The 23,557-nt window shown below is 38.4% G+C and overlaps 1 protein-coding gene across 3 annotated transcripts; it reads right to left on the minus strand.

The window, feature by feature from the left end:
• Positions 1-54: 54 nt before the first annotated feature.
• Positions 55-21,502, minus strand: LOC18434219 (Alcohol dehydrogenase transcription factor Myb/SANT-like family protein). 3 transcript variants are annotated; one of them, XR_002280949.2, is made up of 3 exons: positions 19,753-21,496; positions 3,992-4,113; positions 55-359 (listed from the first exon to the last, which is right to left on the minus strand). XR_002280949.2 is itself a non-coding variant. In XM_088868072.1 (3 exons), the coding sequence occupies exons 1-2, from the start codon at positions 21,082-21,084 to the stop codon at positions 19,284-19,286; spliced, it is 1,362 nt and encodes a 453-aa protein (XP_088724198.1). In that variant the 5' UTR covers positions 21,085-21,496; the 3' UTR covers positions 3,788-4,113; positions 19,255-19,283. The 3 variants fall into 3 exon arrangements, 2 of the variants coding, with proteins under 2 accessions (XP_088724198.1, XP_006844357.2); XM_088868072.1 differs by lacking the exon at positions 55-359 and adding an exon at positions 19,255-19,313 and having other exon boundaries at positions 3,788-4,113; XM_006844294.4 differs by lacking the exon at positions 55-359 and having other exon boundaries at positions 3,788-4,113; positions 19,753-21,502.
• Positions 21,503-23,557: the final 2,055 nt, after the last annotated feature.

Genomic DNA, 23,557 nt, shown 5'->3' on the forward strand with positions numbered 1-23,557 from the left:
CTGAAGTTATATATGTTAATCAAGAAAGCCTCTAAGTTGACTGCATTGCCACTGCACAACTGCAAAATAGCAGTCCATTGAGCATAAAATGTCATTCTTATGAAATGTACATTAATTTCTTCAAAGATAAAGGAGTTTCTGGATAGAAATGTGCTGCACACTTTCTAAGTTCACTATTAAAAGCTACACAAACCACCAATAGTTTGAACCAAATGTTTGTAAGCTGATATTGTCTCATATATATATATATTGGGAATGTTAACTGAATAGAAATAGAACTCAAGATACCATATTGTGGCACCTTGCCATGTCTCCCACATAGGCCTCAGTCCGTTCCTGACACTGTCTCATGCATTATCCTATGATCCAAAGTGTTAGCACACTAAGCATTAAGAAATCCATCTTTCTTTTTGATCCAATGTGGTTACCAAAAATGTAGATGTATAATTCTTTTGGTGGGTGTGATTACAAAAAATGTAGGTATAAATATAAGGGTGCAGTTTGTATAGAGCCTTGGCTCTAAACAATCAAATTAGAGCCTACCTTCAAATAGTGTTGAGAAATGTGGTTTCAATATTGGAAATATTTGTGATAGCCTTAAAATACATTTTCATCTTTATTTATAAAGTTTAAAGCTTTAAAAATAGTGTAGATCGAGATATCTTGAAAATCTTGAAAATTAACAGCCCAAAAATGCATTACAAAAGACACTATTTTCAAAACTTGAAATCCATTTTTTTCTCATGTCTAGGCATCATCTTGATGTGGTGATGATCAATTGATGATATTTGGGCATTAAAACAACCTCTTCTAGTGAAATTTTTGAGATGGGCTCAAATTTGATTGTTTGGAGCCTCGGCTTTATATAAACTTTTCCCTAAATATAAAAGGTGCGGTTTGTATAGCTCTAAACAAGCAAAGTAAATCGCACTTTCAAGTAGTGTCGAGAAATGTGGTTTCAATACTAGAAATCTTTGTGATAGCTTGAAAATATATTTTTATCTTTAATTATAAAATTTAATGCTTAAAAAATAATGTAGATAGAGCAAATTTATGAAAACTTGAAAATCTTGAAACTTGACGGTCAAAAAATGCATTAGAACTATTTCCAAAACTTGAAATCTATTTTTGATGAACTATTTCCAAAACTTGAAATCCATTTTTATCCTGTCCATGCATCTCGATGTCCAGATGATCAATTTGAGGATATTTGTACTTCAAAACAACTTCTTCTAGTGAAAATTTTGAGGTGGGCTTTAATTTGATTGTTAAGAGCCTTGACTTTATATAAACTTTTTCCAAATACAAAATAAGGATTGTGTACCATGAGACTATTGAATTTTGGTACAAAGGTGTCACAATTACTTTTAACAAATAGATGTGAAATCCAATACATGAAATTGTGTTACAATATTTGAGAAATTTTATTTTGGACATTGTACCCAATGACAGATCTTTAGCCACCCGATTTCAAATCTAATGGTCAAGGATAAGTGTGACCTTGTATCAAAATGATTGTATACATTTTCTTATATAGCCCCAAATAAAATTCTAAAATTTCATGTGGTGAACAAAAAATCATCTACTAGAATTTTAAAGTTAGACTATAAGGGGGTTTTATTTTCATGGAAAATGAAAGCCCCATCTTTCACGTAATTTAGAAGACGTCTTTTTAATGTTAATTTGGAAGCCCCTGTGGCTCCCAAATCAATGCTACACTTCCCGCACCCGAGCAAGAAGTGCCAGATGTCCCCTACAATTCGCCCACCTCAAGAGCCACTAATGAGGTGGGTGCTGAGGGACACGGCTACGCCCGCTGAACCTACCACCATGAACCTTGTCCGGACTCTAGAACACAGTATTTAGAGAGTTTCAACCAGCTCGGTTATTGCTCAAGAATCCTTCCCCTAACCCTAAGAAAGACTTCAAAACCATGGAGGGAGAGTTTGAAGCGATATATTCAAATGATAATAGTTTGAAGCTATTTAAAGCTTGAGGACTGCACCACGTGGAGGAAATAAGAGATTCAACTGGGCAATGGACCCGGACCCAGCCGGGCACCCAAGGGGTAGAGACCCGATCCAGGTCCGGGTATGGGTCTAAAAATTAGACAAGTCAAGTCCGGTAATATTTTTTAGGTCCCAATATATGAAATATATTTAAATATAGTTAAATACAAATTTTTTTTAATTTTTGAATCTGGTCCGGGTCTCACACTATATTTTCGGATCCAAGTACAATGGCTTCGGGTCTAGGTCCCATATCATTTTTCCAAGGTCCGGCCAACCCGACTCGTTGCCACCCCTAACCCTGCCTCACTCAATGTTATGAATCTGCCATACTTGTAGCCACAATATGTAAATCTGGATTGGTCGGCCCAAGACTAGGTCAGATTGACCGGGCCTGGTCTCAAACTAGGTCAAACGAGGCTCTCTCCCGACCTGGATTAAACTGCCCTATAGGCTCAGCCGACCTGTCCGAGTCATGTCAAGACTCATTTTTTTGAGTGTTGTAGAGCCAATCGAATTATGTGTTTTTCAAGGAAATGAAGTAAATTTGATGAACAAAATAACACGTAAGCAATAAATTACAAGAATGTTGGAAAATTTATAGAGAAATTCTATTTCATATTGGGAATAAAAAATAATTCCATAAAATTCGTATTTTATTAGAATCCCAGTTTTCGAAAACATATAACATATTTTAATTTATCTGTTCCCTATATAGTATAGGGGTATTTTGTTATTTATTATTTTCAAATTAAAATATAACAACAATTCAAAATGACTAAAATACCTTGAATACCACAGGGGTATTTTGATTATTTATTGTTTTTAAATTATATTTTTAATACTTTTTAAAATTATGTGATAGTGAAAAGTATAAACATCTCAAATTTGAGCTTAATTTAATATATAGGAAAAGAGAAAATTAATATATATTTTATTCTCTTTAAAAGCAACTTGAATGTAAATGTGAATTAGGAAAAAGTTTATAAAAGGTTGCGACTTTAAAATATAGAATTAAAGATGCACCTAAAAAATCCATCGAAAAATGTTGTTTTAATGTTAAAAATCTCTCTAATTGATCATCTCGACATCAAGATGTATGAATATATATAAAAATGATCTTGAGTTCCAAAAATAGTACATGCTGCAACATATTATGTAGACCCTTCATTTTTAAGATTTTCATATGTTTATAGATCTACTTAATTTTAACTATTTTTGGAATTTAAAATTTTATAATTAGATGTGAAAATACATTTTGAGATAATTCTAAGAATTTTTTATACCAAAATTACATGTTATGATAAAATTTAATTTGGAGGTCATTGTTTAAGGTTGTAACCTTATAAAATCTGCAACCTATGAATTATATAGGATTTTAAATTCCAAAAATAAAACAATTTTTTTCTGTACATTTCCCAAGAATGTTTTATCAACTCATTAATGACTTACTCTTTAAGTATTACCATAAATAAGAAACCATTTGACTGGGTATTATATATGAATATTATGAACAATTTCTCCCTCACGATTTTCTACTGCAAAAAGAAATGCTAATAAGAAGCTCTCTTACATCCTTTTCTCTCAATTTGGGCGCCCCTTCACGATTTACCACTTTGATCATTAGTGGGACTTTTATTTTTGTTACAAAATTCAAATTCAAATTATATTATTGGATTTGTATTAGAGAATGAATTTAATAAACTAGAAATACAACACTCTCTCTCCCTCCCTCCCTCGCTCTCTCTCTCTCTCTTGCCTATTTTCCACTCAAATTATTTTCTAAACCAAAAAAATTTCTCTCAACTGTGAAAAGTTCTCAGTTCGACATGATCAGTCTCAAGTCAACCCTGACAACGTGACTAAGTTCAGGATCAGGACTGGGATTCCGAACTCTGCCTTGGAAAGAAATGTGTGTGTGTGAGAGAGAGAGAGATACAAATATGGGTTTGGCAGATCCCCATAATCATAAATATACATACCCAAAGAGGGGCCTTCAACTCTTGGATGAAAGCAAAATAATGCAACATCACCATCTCTAAACCAAATTCACAAACAACCCCCAAACGCAGTTTGCTCTTTGTGCAGTAGACTCTTCATATCCCTGCCCAAATGCAATCGTTTTGTAAGAATTATAGATGTGGACAAAAATATACATACGCACAAACATACATGCATGCATATACACACATAATGCATCGCCTTCTTGATACATTTAATCATTTCCTGTGATTGAGTGAAATCTCTCTTTCAGATATCAGAAAATGAAACTTCATCCACCCAGTATCGACAAAAAGCAACAATGGATTCAAACCCATTAACAACAATTTCCTATTCATCATCATATTTATATATCCCATAAATCCTCCACATCTCACAATCGAAATAGTCAGCATGCACCCATTTTCTATTCCATTTTCATCGCTTTAGACCCCATTTGTACACATCATTATCAGATAGTCTTAATGATCTCTAGGTTGTTTTATAGATTTTATAACAGCAACCAATACGCCACTTATTTCCATGGACCCCAAGATCTTCAACACTATAAAATCTGTCCCTCATCATAAAGACAAAACTTACAAAGCATCTTCAAATGAGTATTTACCTATAGACTTTGATGAGTGCTCGTACCAATAGAAACTGAACAAAGCACTGACTCAAATTTCTAAGGAATGCATGGCTTCAAAGATGATCAAATCAACAGAGAGTGGCTTTGCTAATTAACAGTTTGTGAAAGAAAGCAATATTGGAGAAGCATGTGATCAGGCATGCTAAAGTGCAGTAAGGGAAAAACGAAGGAACACATCAAGAGCTTGGAAAGAATTCTAAAGATAATGGATTACTTCACAGATGAAATCCATGCATATGTGGGCGCCGGTCATAGATATCACACTTCATTGGATAGATGATGTAGATTAGCGATTGCCAAATGTCATGGTTGTATAGTTCTCTGACTGCTGTTAAGATGTGTGCTAGATGTCCCTCAGATATGAGATAACTGAGAATGGAAAAAGAGGAATTTGATGACTATAGGTGAGTACATGTATGAAACACAAGTTAGACAAAGGAAAATGGGAGTTTGAAAAATCAAGGACACTTGGCAGCGTCTTCTACGCACAGGAAGTTAAGCAAGGTAGACAATGCAGTTCTTTTGTCAGCTTGAGATTGAGGAAGAATAATCACCCTTCCCCACTTCAGCCACAAAACACATACAAGAATCCAAGGACAAAAATAAAAGAAAAGAAAGAGAAAACAGGAAAAAGAAAGAAGGAAAGAGGGAGGAGTGCACAAGGGTGAAACACATGAGAGAAATGATCAAGAAAGACAGAAATAGAGGGTTTGGGAGATGGACTAGAGAAGTTTAAGTGGAGTAGAGAGCACAAAGGAAACAGAACAAAACGGGTTTTTTTCCTTATTATTATCAAGAGGGAGGTAGAACACCAGGAGATAAGAGGATGTAAAGTCACCTTGAAAAAAGTTATAGAGGGATAGCCACCCTAACTGGCTTATCTACGATGAAATAGGTGAGGACTTAGAGAAACTACCTACGTCCATCAGGAGTGTCTTATAAGTTGATGAGAGAATAGTGCCGATAGTTCCTCTGTAGTGTGTGGCTTTTGTTCTATAGGCTCTTCAAGTAACATCTTGGTTAGCAAAATTATTCCCCGGAAATATAGATAAAAATCATCTTCCCAATTAGCAGATCCCAAGATCTTAAAGTCTAGATGTTTTATTGGCATATAGTTGAATCATCCAGGTCTTCTTTTTGGATTAACCAAGAAATTATCTTAGTTTCTAGTGATATCCATCTTAAATTGTTTATGATGATGCTCATTCACCCTGCAGAAGTTAGAAAGCAGTCAATAGATGGATAATTCCATGTCAAAATGGCCAATTGGAAAAAGTCCTCATTTTTTGACCAAAATTTGTCTAGCTGTAGGAGTGTCTATATCATATCTAGGTTAATCTTAAACACCTCTTGGTACCGGTCTGATTGTCTTTATTACTCTTGTGCGAACATCTAATAGATAATGCTCTTTTCCTGATACCTTTTCAATGGTAAATTTATACAGAGAATAAAAATTGGCACCATGCACATCGTTGTAATTTTGGACTACTAATAATTTTATTTTTTATAATACTAACTTAGAATAATCTGTTCTCAAGATGAATTCTTCTCCAATTACAGCAGTATGGAATCATTCTAATTCTGTAACTGCGCCAAAATTTATTTTTCTGGGCTAATAATTTAATTCATTCTTTTTAAGTTGCCCACTGGCATACACTCAAAACTTTTTCTTCTTTGCCTTAATACTTTAATAACACCACTGCCCAAGTGTCTGAAGATGCATCTGTTAATAAGATGGAAGGACCTTCGTAGACTGGGGATAAAGGGGGACAGTTGGTTTAATTCTCCTTGCAATACTTAAAAACTTCTTTAGAGGCATCTTCTGTCCAGGAAAGTGGCTCTTTTGTCATAACAACTATTTTTTTCTTGGTTATTTCTGATGAGATCGGTATAAAATCCCAGACATAATTTACGCATCCAAGAAACTTTTGGCATTGTAACTTTTCTCATAGTTAGTGGCAACTTTTCAATTTTCAGGATTACAAGGGAGGGACTGCATCTTGATCAGGCCATTTGAAATTTGGACTCCCATAAATTCTATAATCTCTCTAGCAATCTGGAATTTATCTTTGGAAGCTGAGAGACCAATACCATGCTTTTTTACAATTTTTTCAAAAACTTTTAAACGCTCCAAGTGGTCCTGCATACTATCAGAGAAAACAAGAAAGTCAACTATATAGATAGCAATAAAATTAGAAAAATGTTTGAAAATTGTGTCCATCCTTCTCTGAAATTTTGAGGGGGCATTCTTTAACGCAAAAGGCATCACCATCAACTCATACAATCCTTCTCGAGTGGATAAAGTTATTTATGGATATCCTTTTCCTATAATCTTGACCTGGTGATAGCCTGAGTTGTAGGCAAATTTTGAAAAGATTTTCTTTCTTGCAACCCTTTGAAACAATTCTTCTCTATATGGAAGGGCCATTGGATAGCACTAGTCACCCTATTTAGAGGAATATAGTTCATTACCATTCCCACCTGTCCTCTTTTTTCTTCATTATGATTTCTTACGATAAAAGCTGCACAAGAATGGTTTGACTCTGACTTTCAATAGCCCTTTTTCTTCCAATTCTCTTACTTATGGGATTTCAACTCTTCTTAATCTTCTTTATTGCATCTAATGGGTTTACTCTCGACTGAAATATCATGAAGAGTTGGTACATGAACAGTAGGGAATCTTTGTCGCAATTTTCTGAGCATGTTCTCTACACCACCTCTTGAGGGCATCTGTAATACTTTTTATGTCCATCAACTGGGAACTTACTTCAAATTCATGCCTTTGATCTGCTTTATCAATTCATACTTTTCTTGCGTTTTTTCCACTTTGAGTTCTTTTCATTATTTTTACAATAAAAGGATTTCCTTGCAATTATTAGTTCTCATCTCAAAAGATTGAGGCATTCTAGGCACAATCTGTTTTTCACCTTCTATAGTAAAAATAAGCAGAGCCTTTGAGATGGTGTAAGGACTAATTTCATCCAATGTTACCGAGCCAATTCCTGCTTGGTTACCACCATCATCAATTCTAACAAAATTTACCATAGTAATTTTGTCTCCAATTTTCAAAGGGACATTTAGGGTAAATTGTATTGATTTCCTTATGCCATTCATTTTTCATACCATACTGCTTCTCCTTGTGGGTGTTTTATCCAGTCTTTCCATAATTTCTTGGCACAAAAATTTATATTAGCCCATGTCCAAAAATAGCTTTATTTTCTTCTAATTTTCTCCGCCAACAACAACTATTTTTGCTGGTACTAATAAAAGATTTCTCATATGTACCATCTTTCTTAATTGATAAACATCATCCTTTTGTAATTCTTTTGCAACAGGGGTATCAAATAGATTTCGAAACTCTCCTTTATAGGTACTTTTGAAACGTTGTTTTATTTCCTCAATACTTATCTCATCATCAGAGAAAATAAACTCATCATCATCTGAACCAAATAAAGAATTGGCAGAACTCATACCTTCTAATATTTGGTATGGACATGAGGATTAACTTTCTTTTTCTTCTTCGTTCTTCTTTTTCTTCATCTGATAAAATATTTGCCCATGAAGCCGTTTTTATTTGCCAAACTATTTATTCTTCCTCTTCAGAAATCCTTGTAATCTGCATCAAACTTCGGAGGAAAAATATGATCTTTCTTTTCTCCTGTTCTTGGCTTCCAATTTGTGGTGTAGAGTATCCGAGAACTTCACTTTCTAATAGCTCTATAAATACTGGATAGGCAAAGCCATATTTTGGAGCAAGATATAGTTCGGATAAAGCATAAATGTTTTAGCCAAGACAGCTGTAATACACAGCTCCACATGATTCTATTAAAGCAATAGGATATGCGTCTGTAGACAGGTATCGTCTTTTTTCTCTTTTTGGAGGAATAACTAGGAGGTCTTGAATATTCAAGAGGGATTACTAAATCTTTGTCAATGTGGGGTGAACCCTAATTAGAATGTTTTAATATTTTAACCTCCAAAATTGGCTCGTCGAAACTGGTTTTAGCTATGCTAAAAGAGGAAGTGTCATGGCCTCTTCTTTGAAACTGGTGTTTCTCTGTTGGGTTTGGCAACTGACATCCTGCACTACTTACCCAAAAAATACTGTCATCCTGCACCTGTGTGGGTAGTTATGGAGTTGGGGGGGGTGAGTGAGTATGGTCTGGACACTGTCGCCATTCTGTGCTGGTGATGGTGAAGGGGACTCTCTGAGGTGTCGAGGCAATATGAAGTTCCATGGGCAAGATTGAGTGCTTTAGGGCGAGTCATGTTATGGGAGGGATGGAGAACTATGTTGGTTTTGAGATGGGTCTGCGCTTGGGTGTGAAAATAAGGTAGAGGACAGTATGTTATTTTGCTCTCTTTCACTCATTCTCTCTTTTGTCGCATTCTTAAACCCCTTAGTAGAATGAGTTTGAGATGAAGGTCCAGCAGAAATCTGTAACACCTCTCTTCCCTAACCTTTTTCTTCCACCCCCTTCCTGTTCCCCTTGCCCCTATGTCTTCAGTATCATCACTCTCGCCTCCCCATTGATGCTAACCTCTCCTCCCACCCACCCCTCTCTCACCCTTCTTTCTTCCTCAGTCAAGTCTCAAAGACTCTCTCTCCCCAGACAAGTTATTCATGGCTACATCAAGATAGTACTGGTGAATGGCCCAAATCAATACAGTACCAGTGCCTACCATGGGGTCCATCTCCTTGAGCTATACCACAACCATGCACACCTCATTAGACCGCCTCCCAGGTTGCTACTCTCTTCTCTACCCTCAATTCAGTGCAATTCTCCAAGAAAACCCTAACCAGAAAATCTCCGTTGAGTCCACCTACCAGTTAACGTCGGCCATCAAGAACCTCTATGTGCAAAGCTCCCTCTTGACCAACATTCCCCCATTATTGCTCAGACGAATCCAACTCATTATTAGGTTCTCTCCGGAAGGAGACTTCATCTTAGACACACAGAAAAATCTTCAAGTTTCCCAGGCAGGTTTCTTCAATCCACAGGAAATGACATTTGACGAATTGAGGCCTGGGGCCAAGTGATATGGAAGGAGTCACAACTGTCCTGCAGGATTTTGGGTGGGGAAGGCATCCTATTGTATTTCCTCTCCTGATCCCAAACTCAGAAGCCCTTAATGGCAAAAGCCTGAAGTTCAAAGGTGGTTAACTGCAGAAACCTTGTCAATCAAGACTGGAGCCATCGCGAGTTTGGACGTCAGCCAAAGGCATCCTTATCCATGGCTACCATTAGGAGATGTTCTTCCATATTGGGGATTTTTGTTGGGATGCTTGAAAGTGGACTGGAAACTTTTGGGGCTATGCCCATGGGTGACATGTGGATACTAATTGAGATCTTCATCCTAAACTCCGTCCATCTGCACAGAGGGCCAAGCAGGGCATCCAAAACCCTTATCTGACTAGTCTCTCTGGTCCTATTCTCCATGGAAGGCAGCTTGAAAACTTGGATTATGGGGGTCCTATGCCCAGGGCTATCGCTCAGGGGTAAGAGGTTAAAGATGGAGCATGAAAGTCAAGGACAAAAGCGCAGCCAAAATCAGCATTTTAGATTTCCCAATCAGAGGGACAACAAACAAAAGGAGATCGCGTTCACTAGGCAGATAGTGTCCAAACCAACTCATCCCCACGTGCCCAAGACTCATCATCTCCATCCACTTCCAATGCCCAAGAGGACCAAAGAAATTCACAAGAAGAGTACCCCCAAGCGCATATCAACAGTGCTCGAAGGAACGACTCTGGCTGGGAACTAGGCCAGTGCCAGAGTCGAGTACTCGGCCCAAGTCTGAGTTACTCAGCCCAAATTTGAACCGAGTTTTAGCCAAGCTAAAAAATGTTAAAAATAAAAAAATACAAAAATACAAAAATATTCCCAATAATAGGAAAAATATGTCTAAAGTAAAATTAAACAAAGAACATCTAAATGATGTTAAATAATGAAAATTTGATTTTGAAAAAAATAATTTGTGATGACGGTATTCTAGAAATAACCCAAAAAGGAAGAGAAAAATGTAAAAACAAGTATTCGCAGTCAAAACACTCTCCAATCTTTGAAAAAATGATAGAAAACATAAAAAACATATCACAAATAAATTCCTTATTTTTTGGGAATTTTTATATTTTTTTGAATTATTTTTTGAGATCCCCATGGGACACTCAGCTCGGGGATAAGTTGGGCTTGCCATGGCGGCAAGCCCGAGTACTCGGAACTCGGCTCGAGTAGGTGAACACTGCATACCAATTCTTCCCCCGTCCATCCCTTGGCTCACATCCCGGGGGATTGCCTGGCATCACATCTGCTGTCCATCACCAGAGTCACCTAAGGCCTCCATCAGATGGCTCAAGACAAGCAAGCGTCTCTTGCTAAGCCTACCTGGCATGAAAGAAAATACCCGTCTCCAAGACATCCATTGTTTACGGCTGGCACCCATGAGTCTCATGTGGCCCCTTTGTCCAGCCTAGCCACCACCCTAGCCACAGCCTTGTCAACGTCTCGTCCTCTTGCCAACCCATTCTCTCCATAGTCAGAGAGAATGAACCCAAGCCTAGTGCATCACGAGCATTGTACGGACTCTGGAAAAGTCCCCAGCTTGAACTAAAGGATTTCCCATAGTGGTTTGATGAACAAATCTGACAGCGTTGATTCCTTTGCTGCTGCAGTGTCAAGAAGCACCAGTCTCAGACAAACTAACCATCCTGAGATTGCGACCCTTGAAATTGAACATCGAGCGATGACAATCCCCATTGGAGCTTTCCTTGTCATATAACCCCCCAGGGCCCACTGGCACTTCACTGCAAGAGTCACCAATGTTCCCTAGATATAGCATGGCCCTCACCGCCCAGCACACATGCAACACTAATTGCAGAAGGATCCCTTCCTTAGATAGCCAGTGCACCAACTTAAGCCTAGACGATCCATACTTTCTGCCCTCTATAAATATGGCCCATGGTGCATCTTAGGCCTTACCACATATCACTCCAACGAGGGCTGTCTGAAGAAACTACCCATCTTGCTCATGTCAGTGAGAGCATCACCACCCGTCTTTACCTCACCAAAACATCAAACTCGAGCTAACGTCCAACATTCACACATGACCACCCCATGCCCTATCAATGTAGGATGGATTCATCATGATGCCTTGTTGCATCAACCCAGAGGAAGCCGAAAAGAAGAGATCCCCACCATCCGCATGGGTGGCAGTCATCAACCTCAACTCAATCCCCTAAGATTTAAGCCCATTCTCTCCCTCATGCCCACCCCTTTGGGCTCGTGCATCTATGACTGTGCACCCCATGGTTTTGCTGCCTCCCCCTCTCCTTTCTTCTTGGGAGCCCCCTCCCCTTCTTTCTTATCCCGTCTCTCCCTATGGCCTGTCCCATTTGTGCTTTCTCTGAATGTGTGTCTCCGAGTTAGATGCCTTTCCCTCCTCCAAGGCTCCTGTGCCCCTTCCACCTTTATATCCAGTTATGCCCCTCTTCCTCTTAGGGTCTTATTTCCACACATGGCTAAGCCCCAACATACCCTGATCGGTCTCAGACAACCATATGCCATGTAGTCTCTTGTAACACCGGTCAATCATCTCTCTCATTCCCACGCTATCTCCCTCTCCTAGCCCCCTGCCCCCAATCTCTTCATCCCATGTTCTAACCAACTGTCCTTCTCTGATGCCTCACAAGGGCAGTCCTCTCCCCAGGCCCTCCAATCAACCAAGTTCCCCATATGTCTGAGCATGCCAACTCCTCACACTGCTCCCCTAGCTCTCCACTGCCAGAGACACCCCATGCCTAAAAGGCGATCATTGTTACCTCGTTTAAATACAATGAAGCAAACAGTGATAGTTCGAGCGACTTGGATTCCCCATGAAGATTATGACTAGAACATTCAGGGTTTCCCCTGGAAGGAAAAACTCCCTTCTTGCTTGCTCTTAGAAGTATGCTCTTGACAGGTTAGCCATCTGAGAATCAAAGACTCAGACTCCCTCCCTCCCCTTAGTGCACCAGATCTGGGGTAAATGGACTGCCAATGGGAAGCCCATGATGCCCTGTGTGCATCAAGGGTAATTGGGGTCATTTGGGACCCATCAGTCCACGATTTTATTTCAGCATCTATTAGCTCCTCGGTCTTAATCCGTCTCTTCAGGGTGTTAGACCATTTTGACCAAAAATTCGCAGCAATCTATGGCCCCAATAGATCCAATTTGAGAGATCTCTTGTGAGAATAACTTGACCAAGTTGATTCCATGCCACCTACTCCTTAGTGCTTTGGTGACGCTTTAATGAGGTGGTCATTCAAGAAAAATAGGAATGTTAGCATCATCGCAGTGTTTGTTTTTACTTGGTCAATCACATAGCTAGCCCTATCTTGTCAAAGATCAACAATTTCCTCATCTAATTGGAATGGGAATAGCAGTTCCTTGGTCTCCATTCCTGTATTTTAGTGAAGCTGGTCTCAAATCACAAGTCCATCTCCCTAAAGACCTCCCTAGCGTCAGTGGGGTAGAAAACTTTTAGGTTTGAATTGATGTGGCTAAAGGGCCAGATCATTCCACAATGGTGGCCATCCTTCACAATCAAAGGTTGGGCTAGGTTTCCCTAGAAAAGAAGTTCCAAACACTTGAGCAGTCCTAAAGATTGTGCAGTAGTCAATGTCCAGGGAACTTTGAAGACACAATGGGGGCTATTACAAATGAGATTAATGATCCGTACTTGAAGAAACGAGAGAAACACTACTTTTTTCCACAATTTTCCATTAATCAAATAAAAGTACTTGCCTCAAGAAGAGGAAGCAGTGAGTGTCAAGTTCATTCAGAAGCTTGTTCAGAAGAACAGGCCCAGACAGAGGACATTTGACACCTCTTTTCTCACTCTGCTCAGCGAGTACGCCTTCCTTGCAAAAGGGTCCTTCCACTGAGTCAGAAATCCCTCGAGCTGTGGTTGACCTTGGTCAGGAAAGGCTCCAAGCCCTGAACGTTCCTAGTTTCCTTCTTGAGCAAATTATGTGTCACTTAATATTCTGGCATTCTTGTCATCTGTAATGAAATCCATCATCAAGGAAGAATCTGCAAAGGTCTGAATTCCACGTTCATGGCATTGATTCTGAAGCTAGAGGGAGCTAAGGAATTGGAAGACTTTCAACCCATTGGCTTGTTCAACCCACACAAGTTTCTATTCAAAGTTCCAGTCTTTCATTGCTGGGATGTCTTTAAATTGGTCATATATCCCAGACAGGAGGCTTTCATAAAAAATAGGCAAATTATCGATGGTGCAAGGGTCACTGACGACTGTGTCCATTTGAGACACCTTTCAAAGTCACTTTGTTTGCAGTCAAACTTGACTGGGAAAAGCTCACAACCATGTAGAGAGGATCTTGTTAGACCAGTGTTTTAGAAAAGTGACCGGTGGGGTGGATCACCCACACAATTCGGATCGGATGGATTGGCGATCAAAATCGGTTGGATAGTAGATCCGGTAAAATAAAAAAATAAAATTAACATTTAAACCATTACAAATAACTTGAGACATTCAATTGATTGGACCTAGTTGTTAACGAGGCGGTTGAGGTTTGAATCCTCTCTTCTCCTTTTCCTAAGGTTTAACAAAACCATATAAGTACAGTAAATATGCTATAAAATATAGGAAATATATATTAAAAATTTAAAGGAAAGAGAACATCTAGGAGGATCCAAACCTCCAACCTCATAGGGAAGATCTGAGGTTGGAGCGCTCTAGCCAAAGAACAACTTAAGTTTTGTGATATGAATTATATATATAATAGTATATATCATCTACAAGAGAATTGCCAATTCAGCCCAAGCATTGACATATTCTTCGATGAATCCCGATCTAGACAGATGATATTTTAATCACCATATTAGACAAAGTGCTCCTTAAAAAAATGGAGGTCCTGAATGAAAAGATGTTGGCTGTATTACATCCCCCTTCATTTCCATCCTCATCAATGGTATTCCTAAAGGTTACTTACCATCCTCTCAGGGACTGAGACAGAATGACCTTCGCTACCCTTTTGTTTGCTATCGTGCTAAAATTTCAGCCATTCTATCGATTGGGTTTTCCAGTCTAGGCATCTTAGTGGCTTCAAGTCATCTACAAGCAGCTCCAAGATTTCCCACCTTCAACATGCGGATGATACTTTCGTCTTCTGCAACAGAGACCTCCAAGAAGTAGACACCTTCTGGCTGTTTCTGAAGTGTTTCGAAGCATCCACTGGCATGAGTATTTACATGTTAAAGTCCAAGCTCATGGGTGTTGCAGTGGAACACCAAACTTCCCATGAGTGTAGAATGTAGGTCGACTCTTTGCCATCCAGATAACTTGGACTACCCAATTGTATTGGAAAACCATGTAAGCAATTGTGAGATGTGAGATGCTATAGTGGGGGATTGTCCAACCAAGGTATCGATTGTTCTCCTGAAACTGGCTCCTGCACTCTAGGGGAGGGAATTTCGTTGTTCCGCAATTTTTGAACTTTGGAACCTTGACTCTTCCTATTAGGGATCAAGATCCTAAGTTATAGGGCATCCAGATTCCCTAGCATTGCACTATAGTATAGCAGTGTGGTACTGTAAACTTGTTCATAAAAAATTACATATAGTAGTAGCCTACAATATAATATAGAAAAATATAGTCTATAGCATAGTATATTAGTTCAATATAGTAGTATGCAATATATCATTGTATACTAGTGTTGTATGGTATAGTATCATATAACACACTACAGTACTAATTAAGCACTCTAGGGGGCCTCAATTTTTAACCAGATGGATATCACTCCTGTATAATTCATCAATAGATCCCATCTAAATTTGAATCAAGTTCCCCCACATATTAGGATTAAGATCCCTAAATTTTAGGGTATGCGGACCCCGATCCCTATTACAGGGAGCATCCTGCCTGTCATGATCCCACAGTCCCAGTCCTGATTCAATCTTAATCCTGGTAATTATGGCTAGCAGCTTGGAAAGGAAGATTTCTTTGGTGGCGCATCACTCTTATCAAAGCAACCCTTTCAAATAGCAAGACTCCATATCCACTAAGCTCCTCTCTTTGAAACTCATCATCTCTCTCTTTCTTTCCATTTTTCCGTCATAGAAACTATCATGATTCAGTTTCCCCCTCTCATCCTCCCTCAACAACTCCAAACCAACAGCCCTCTAATCTCTCTGAAACTCATCATCTCTCTCTCCCTCTCAAACATATTTCTGGTAGAAAGCAACTGAAGCTTTGACAACACTCCGCCTGATGACATTGAATGAGAGTTTGACCTCCTTCAGTCCCAAATCCAATCCTCTAATCATGCTGCAATCAATGGTGGCCAAGAACCAGGATGAGTTCACATGCCTTGTAACAGTAGATATCAGAGCTAATAAACTTGATAGGGCAGCCATTGATCTTGATGAGTCATTGGCCTCTTTTGAAGTAGGTCACCACAACTGCTATTTCCTTTCATCCAAAGCAGTGGATGGATTCCATAGCCTATCATTACAACTGCTGTTTCTTTCATCCAAATCTTTGGACAGATTCAGTAGACTATCCTTCTTTGGGCTCCATGGATGAAGCTTCAAGCTTTCTCTCTCTACACTCTCTCCTCTCTAAAGCACGGCTTTACTCAATTGCAGGGCTCTCTCTCTCTCTCTCTCTCTCTCTCTCTCTCTCTCTCTCTCTCTCTCTCATTCATTTGGAGAGTTCTCTCAAATCTCTCCTAACCTCAAAGCCTTTGTGAAACTTCAAAATTGATGAAGTAGTAGGACTTCTTAAGGACATGACAGATTCTGGATTAAACCTTCATTCTGTAATTTTTATCTTTCTGTTTGATGGGCTTTGCACAATAGAGAGATTTGCAGAAACTATTACAATGGTGGAAGAAACTTGTGTTATTTGGGTTGCCCCATATGATGCACAGTTAAAAGGCTTTTCTTAACAAATCAATGTTTCAGGAGGCCCACTGCTTTCTCAAAAGAATAACCAATTGTGGCTAATTTGTTGCTTGAACATTTTGATTCAAGGGCTTTGTGCAAAAGGAGACACTGAATTGTGAGGGTCCCCAATAAAATGATATTTTCTGGTTACAAATACATGCTACTTATTCCTTGCTCATATTGGGCTACAGTAAAGTTAACAACTATCAAGATGTGGTAGATTGATTGGGCCCTAAAGAAAGATTTGGGCTTTGCATACCACTGATTCTAGTGAACTAAAATTGCTGATCTTTGCCACAAAAAGAAGAATCGGGAAATGGCTGGAGTGTTTGACTATATGACTTGGAAAGAGTGCATAATTTACAGCCATGGTTTCTGCTTATAAAAAGTTGGGTACAACTAAAAAGGCAGTGGAACGCTTTAGCAAGATGGATGAGTTCAATGGTAGGCTGAAAACCTTCACTTACAATACAATTCTCTATGTTTTAATGGAGGAAGAGGCTTTCCAGGTTCCCCTAGCTGTTTACAACCAGATGTTGAGGGACAAAGCTGGGAAAACCCTAAATGCCCTCCAGACACCAGGACTTATAGAGTTCATCATTCTAGCTTGAACAAATCTAAGAAAATGCCCATAAATTACTGCACACCATGAGGATCGATCATTAAAAATGGAGTTGTTCCAGATATTATAACATGCAATATACTGATCAATGGCCTTTGCAAGATTGGCAATATTAATGGGGCTGTCAAGCTAATTCCAGGAGCAGTTTAGAGGCTATACGGAATTGGTCAGCCAAATAGTAAACTATCAAACCGATAAAAATTCTGAAATACAGGTAGACATACACAAACATATATCAGGATAATATGTAATCCAGATATATTGGAAGCTAGAAAAGCCTTTATACAAATTTTCAAGTTTCTGAATATTCAATATCCAGTTTTATCAGGTCCTTAGTTATTCATAGGAATAGATGCTCTTTACTCATGATATTCTCAGATTTTAGCTGTAATCCTCAAAGCTTGGAAGAAATAATCTGTGTTTTGAGCCAAGTGTAGAGCAGGACTTGAAAAATTAGCCTGAACACTATCCTAATAATAATTTAGTAAACTAATTATGTCAAAAAAAAAAAATTGCATGCCATATGATTGAGGGGTTTGGGTATATGCATTCGTAATCTTATCCAATTGTTTCAAGGATAATGATATCACATGAATATATTCAAGGTCCACAGGAAAAACAGCCCAAAATGATGGAATGCCTTGGATTAAGGCCAGGATAACTGCACAGGGGAATGTCCTCAGACCTTCCATTGAATGACATAAAGTAATTGGTCCAATCGAATTTGGATTAAACAGCAAGATTGGCTAGAAAAAAGGGGAAAAAAAGGCACGACAAAGCTTGCAAGAGTCAACTGATTCAACAGGTGTGACCAGCTGGATTGATAAGTTTGGTTTTGTTTTAACTGAACCAAATTCATGGGGTGACAAGAGTAAATGGGCTTTTCCTAGGTCCAGATTCCAAACTACATGAACTAGTTGATCCAGTCCATTCCTCAAAACAATGATTTTAACAGATATCTTCTCACAACAATGTCTTTAATAGCACAGATTAAAAAAAAATAGACAATGTCTTTAATAGCTAGACTCCCGAACAAACTGCGGTAAAACCATCACCATTCTAAACCTAAAATTTTCTAATTTCATGCTCGAGATCAAATAGTTAATTATCTAATGCTAAAGGAACTAATAGAAAACCCACACCTGATAAGGAACATACAGAAGAGTATTCGAGGAATTACAAGGGGGAATAACCCCAAAGATTATTTTCACTCTATGAGACAATAGTCATTAAAAAAATATCCATAAGAGATCCAAAAAGCACTTGAATTCACAAAAAGGACAATGAAACAGAGATACACAGGTATTGGAGGAATGACCAATTTCTTAATTGAACCCAAAATTCAAGGGTTGACAAGAGTAATGGATGGGCATTGCCCAGGTCCGGAGTCCAATCCACTTGAACTAGCCGATCCAGTCCTTACAACAGTGGGTTCTAATAGATAGATTTTCACAACAATATCTTTAATAGATACACACATTTATAGGGGACTTCAAATCATTCTTTAGAGGGCAGCAAGACCAAACTATGGCAAAAAGAAATTTCTAATTTCATGCTGGAGATGGGAGAACTGATTGTCTAACCTTTAGCAAGGGACCCAACAGAAAACCCAAACGTGATAAGGAACAATGCAGATGATTATTGGAGGAATTACAAGGGGGCAAAAACCTTAAAAATTACTTTTTCTTTACATAGATAATAGTCGTTAAGAAAAATTCCATAAGAGATGCCAACAAACACTTAAATTCACAAAAATGACAAGGAGACAGCGATACACAAGAGTAAGTATAGCCATATACAACTATGCAAAAAAAAAAAAAGTTCAATAGGTTACAGATATATTTGCCAATCAAAAAGAAATATATGTTAATAATCAATGCATAATGCATCTAATAACGCATCACCAAGTTCAGAGACAATATTCCCATTTGAGTCCTGTAACACATATATTGTCTTCAAAGAAGTCTCATATCAAATACCAAAAGCATGATACTCTCTGAATTCAAATATGAAGAATCCTAAGAAAGAATGAAGAAACGAACCTCATTTCAGTTCCATCATCTAGACCATATCATGGATAAATCTTCATGTAAGCAACCAACTGAAACAGAATGAGCGGCAGAGGTAGCCCATTTGCATTCCATTGTTTATGATGCCTCTTTGTAAATAATCAACTGAAACTGAGCCTTTACACAGCCCACACACACACACACACACACACACACACACACATGCACCACACATACACACGCAACACACATACACGCACAACACAGAGCCCCCCCCCAGACACACACACACACACACAACAGAGAGAGAGAGGATCCACGCAAACAATACCATTATAAACATCTTTCAAGTAAATTTCAATGCAAATGACCAAGTGAAACATAATTTACGGAAGAAATAATAGAAAGAAAACACATCTAAATTCCATCATTCATAGATGTCCCCTACCAATTTCCATGCAAACAACCGAGACTAAATTCACAATAGAGATAAGAAAGAGAGAGAGAGAGATACTGGTATCAACCACTAACATTTGTGACCGACACATCAATCTCCTCATCCTCATCCTCTTCTTCCTCCTCCTCTTCCTCTCTCATCTTTGCAATCTCAGCCTGAGCTCTCTCCATTATGTGCCTCTTCTGCAACTCTAGCTCCCTCTGAAAGTCCATTCTCATCCTCTCAAGCTCCATCATTTGCTGCCTCTTACTATTCTCGATCTTCTCATATATCTCTCCAAACCTCTGAATGGAATCGGCTAAAAGCCTGAATGACCCGCCATCCGAACCCCAATCTGAAACCCTGGCCCTCTTTGGCAGTGGAGGTGGGCTATCCCCTGAACCAGAGTCTGAGCTTTCTGGACTATCACCAGGTGGATTCAAGCAAATTCTGGGGTTTCCAAACACGAATTCGCCCGAATCAAGCCCACAAGCCAATCGAGCAGGTGCTTGAGGCGAGGCTTGAGGAGTTGCAGAGGAGACCTGGGACATGAGCCTATCCATCTTCTTGAAATAGGGCCATTTTGAAGATGAAGTATGGCCTAAAGCCTTGGCCTCTGCGATTCTTTGTTTCTCTCTCTTAAATTTCTTCTTCAGAGTGTCGAGTCGATTTCGACATTGGGCTTCAGTTCTTGGAGTTTCAGAGGAAGCCGAAACCCTCTTCGAGACCTCAGCCCACTCATCAGAGCGCAAGCTTTTGCGCCCATGTTGAAGAAACCTCTCACCCCAAGCTTCCAATAACACCATTGTTGAGTGTTCACACCAGTCCGCCTGTGAAGCTCGACCAAATGGTGAGGAGACGGAAAGTTGTTGGGGTTTACCAGAGCTTGGGCGTGAAGCTCGAGCTGCGAATTCAAACCTCTGAGCGGGGTGGGCATGACGCCTCTGCCTCTTCTCCGGCTGATGGTCTTCCTCCTCTTCCTCTTTAATGGGGTGGTGGGGTTGGGCCTTTTCTCTCTCTACCTCATCCCCTTCATCCTCTTCCTCATGTTCTTCTCTCTCCTCAGCTTCTCTCTCTTCGTCACCTTCTTCTTCTTTCTCCTCATTGTGGTCTTCTTCTCCCTCTTGTTCATCATCTTCGTCTTCTTCTGCTGTTTCTCTCTCTAGATCCTCCTCCTCCTCATCCTCCCCCTCCCCCTCCCCCTCCTCCTCTTCTTCCTCTTCATACTCTTCTTCTTCTTGATGAAGTTGTTGGTTGTGGCGAGAATGGAGAGATCGATGGCCATGGGCATGGCCATTGGGTGTAGAGAGAGAAGGGTTTCGAAGAGGAAGTTTGGGGCGATGGGAGGAAGGGAAAGAGGATGAGGATTGGAAATTGAAGGGGTAAGGGTTCGGTGGGTACCTCGCATCATCCTCTGTATCGTCCATTTTGGGGGGTTTTCTGTGTACGTGAGAGAGACGGAGAGAGATGGGATTCCACAGCAGAGAGAGAAGGGGTCAAAGGATTTGATTCATTTTGAAGAAAACTGGATGGATTTGTTTTCAGAAGAGAGAGAAAGGAGGAAAGGGTTAATGGACTTGATGATAAATCTACGGATTTGTTTCTTTAGAGGAGAGAGGGAGGGCAATCTTAAGCGAAGGCGATGGGTTCGAAAACAGAGGGATTCCTCAGCCAAGAGAGAGAGGACCAGTAAAAAGTTAGAGAGGGAGAGAGGACCATTAAAAAGTTAGAGAGAGAGAGAGAGAGAGAGGATCTAGATTGTCAAACAAGAGAAAGACGGAGAGGATCTGCAAATTAATTTGTAGTCCGCCAGACAGCGGAAGAAAGAAATCTTAACCCCGATTTATCTTTTTGTGCTTTGTCCTTCTTTAAGAATGCAGTCACCATTCGGCCAAAGCCCGTACATGTAGAAATGCGGACTTGTCAATAAATAAAATTTTTAAATATAATTTGTTCTTCACTTCTAGAAAATATATAATTCCCAACATGAAGATCATAAAAAAAAAAAAAAATTCAAATTAAAAATAATAATTATATGAAAAAACATTTGGACTGGTATTTATCATTGTTTTTAAATGGACCACCTATTTGCATCTATTTTTAAAATGGATGCTTTATACCTTTGGATCGCATTTATGAAACAATAGTTCAAAACCTTATGTTGGTTTTAAAATCTATTTTACTCTCAATTATAAAATTTAAAATTTCAAAAAAGTACGATTCGAAAAATATTTGAAAATCATGAAAATAAACGGTCCAAATAACTTGTTACAAAATGCACTATTTTTCGGACTTAGAATTCATTTTTTTCTTCATGTTCATTCATCTAAAGGTCAAGATGATTTGAGCGTTCTCATATGCTAGAACATTATCCCTTGTAGGATTTTTGAGGTGCACCCTACTTCAATAGTATAAGGTTAAGGTTGCAACTTTATCCTTACTTTTTAAACTTTTATATGTGGGTGGCATTGGGAATGGCTCTGAAAGAACTTTAAAATAATATTTTTAGATTAAAATTTTAGAAATAAACTAATAATAATAAAGTAAAATGGGCAGGAGACCAATGATCAGGCTGATTAGAGCTGCATGTGTCGTAATAGACTTGCTCAATTCTCTGACCAAAAATGAGTGGTTTAGCTGATTTCATTTTAGCTTTTCCATCACTCTGGTTTTTAAAAAAGAGCAAGAGAGGTGGAGAAAGATAGAAATGCAAACAAATACTTAATAGCTTGGTTAGGCTACGCCACTTGGTGGTGTATACCTTTAAAGTCTTAAATATTTTTTGATACTTAGATACCATTATCTTATAGTGTAATAACTTTTTGTTTAGGGGTATTTTAAATAATTAGTCAAAAGCAAAGTAGAAATTTTTAATATAAACAAAAGTATTTATTAACAACAGTGGACAATGACATGGTTGTGACATCACCCCAAGATGCATTAATTGTTTTTTAACTACTAATATAATACCACTATTTTCTTATAGAAATATCCATTATACCATTCTCAATAACAAAAAATGCCCCTACTTAAAAAAATTTGTATTACAATTCAAGGGTATTTAAATGTTCGAAAATATTGAGGAATTTAAGGTTATACACCACCAAGTGGTATTGCCTAACAAAACGCATACTGAATATTTGTGTAGGGGGAGTATACGATAGAAAAAACAGAGAAATACCCCTTTAATTTATTGTTAATTAAAAAAAAACCCAAAAATAGAAATATTATGTCCATATCTTGTTTACGTATTTTTCTTCTCATTTTTTTATAAAGGGTGTGGTTTCTATAAGGCACATCTCAAAAATTTATTATAACATACAATTTTGATGTAAAAAATTATTAGGATTATCTGAAAATCTATTTTCATACGTAATTATAAAATTTTAAACTTCAAAAAAGGTTAAAATCAAGTCGATCTATCAACATATGGAAATTTTGAAAATGGACAGTCTAGATAATGTGTTGCAAGATGCACTATTTCTGAGACTCATAATCTTTTTCTTTTCATATTCATACATCTCTACGTCGATATGATCTATTAGAGGATTTTTCAACATTAAAAAAATATTCTCTGATGGATTTTTAAGGTGTATATGTAATTCTACATTTTAAGGTTGCAACCTTATAACATTTTCCTTCTATAAACGCTCTAACTTCGTATTTTGAGAATCCAAAGTATTGAACTTAATTTTTCTATTAGACCATTCACCTCTTACATGCCCGATAGCCACTTTCAATCATTTCTCACTTTGAATCAAGGTTTAAAGAATCACCGATCTAGATCGAAAGTCATCGTGCCCAATGATGGTTCCTCTGTTATTTCAAGAATGGGCTGGTTCTAGATGGGAATTGCTCATTCCCCCCCAAAAATCGGCAATTCTCTATGGTAGAATCATC

The sequence above is a fragment of the Amborella trichopoda genome, chromosome 5, assembly GCF_054954075.1.
Source record: "Amborella trichopoda isolate Santa Cruz 75 chromosome 5, AtrichopodaSantaCruz75HAP2 v2.0, whole genome shotgun sequence".
In the NCBI taxonomy this organism is placed as follows: Eukaryota; Viridiplantae; Streptophyta; class Magnoliopsida; order Amborellales; family Amborellaceae; genus Amborella; species Amborella trichopoda.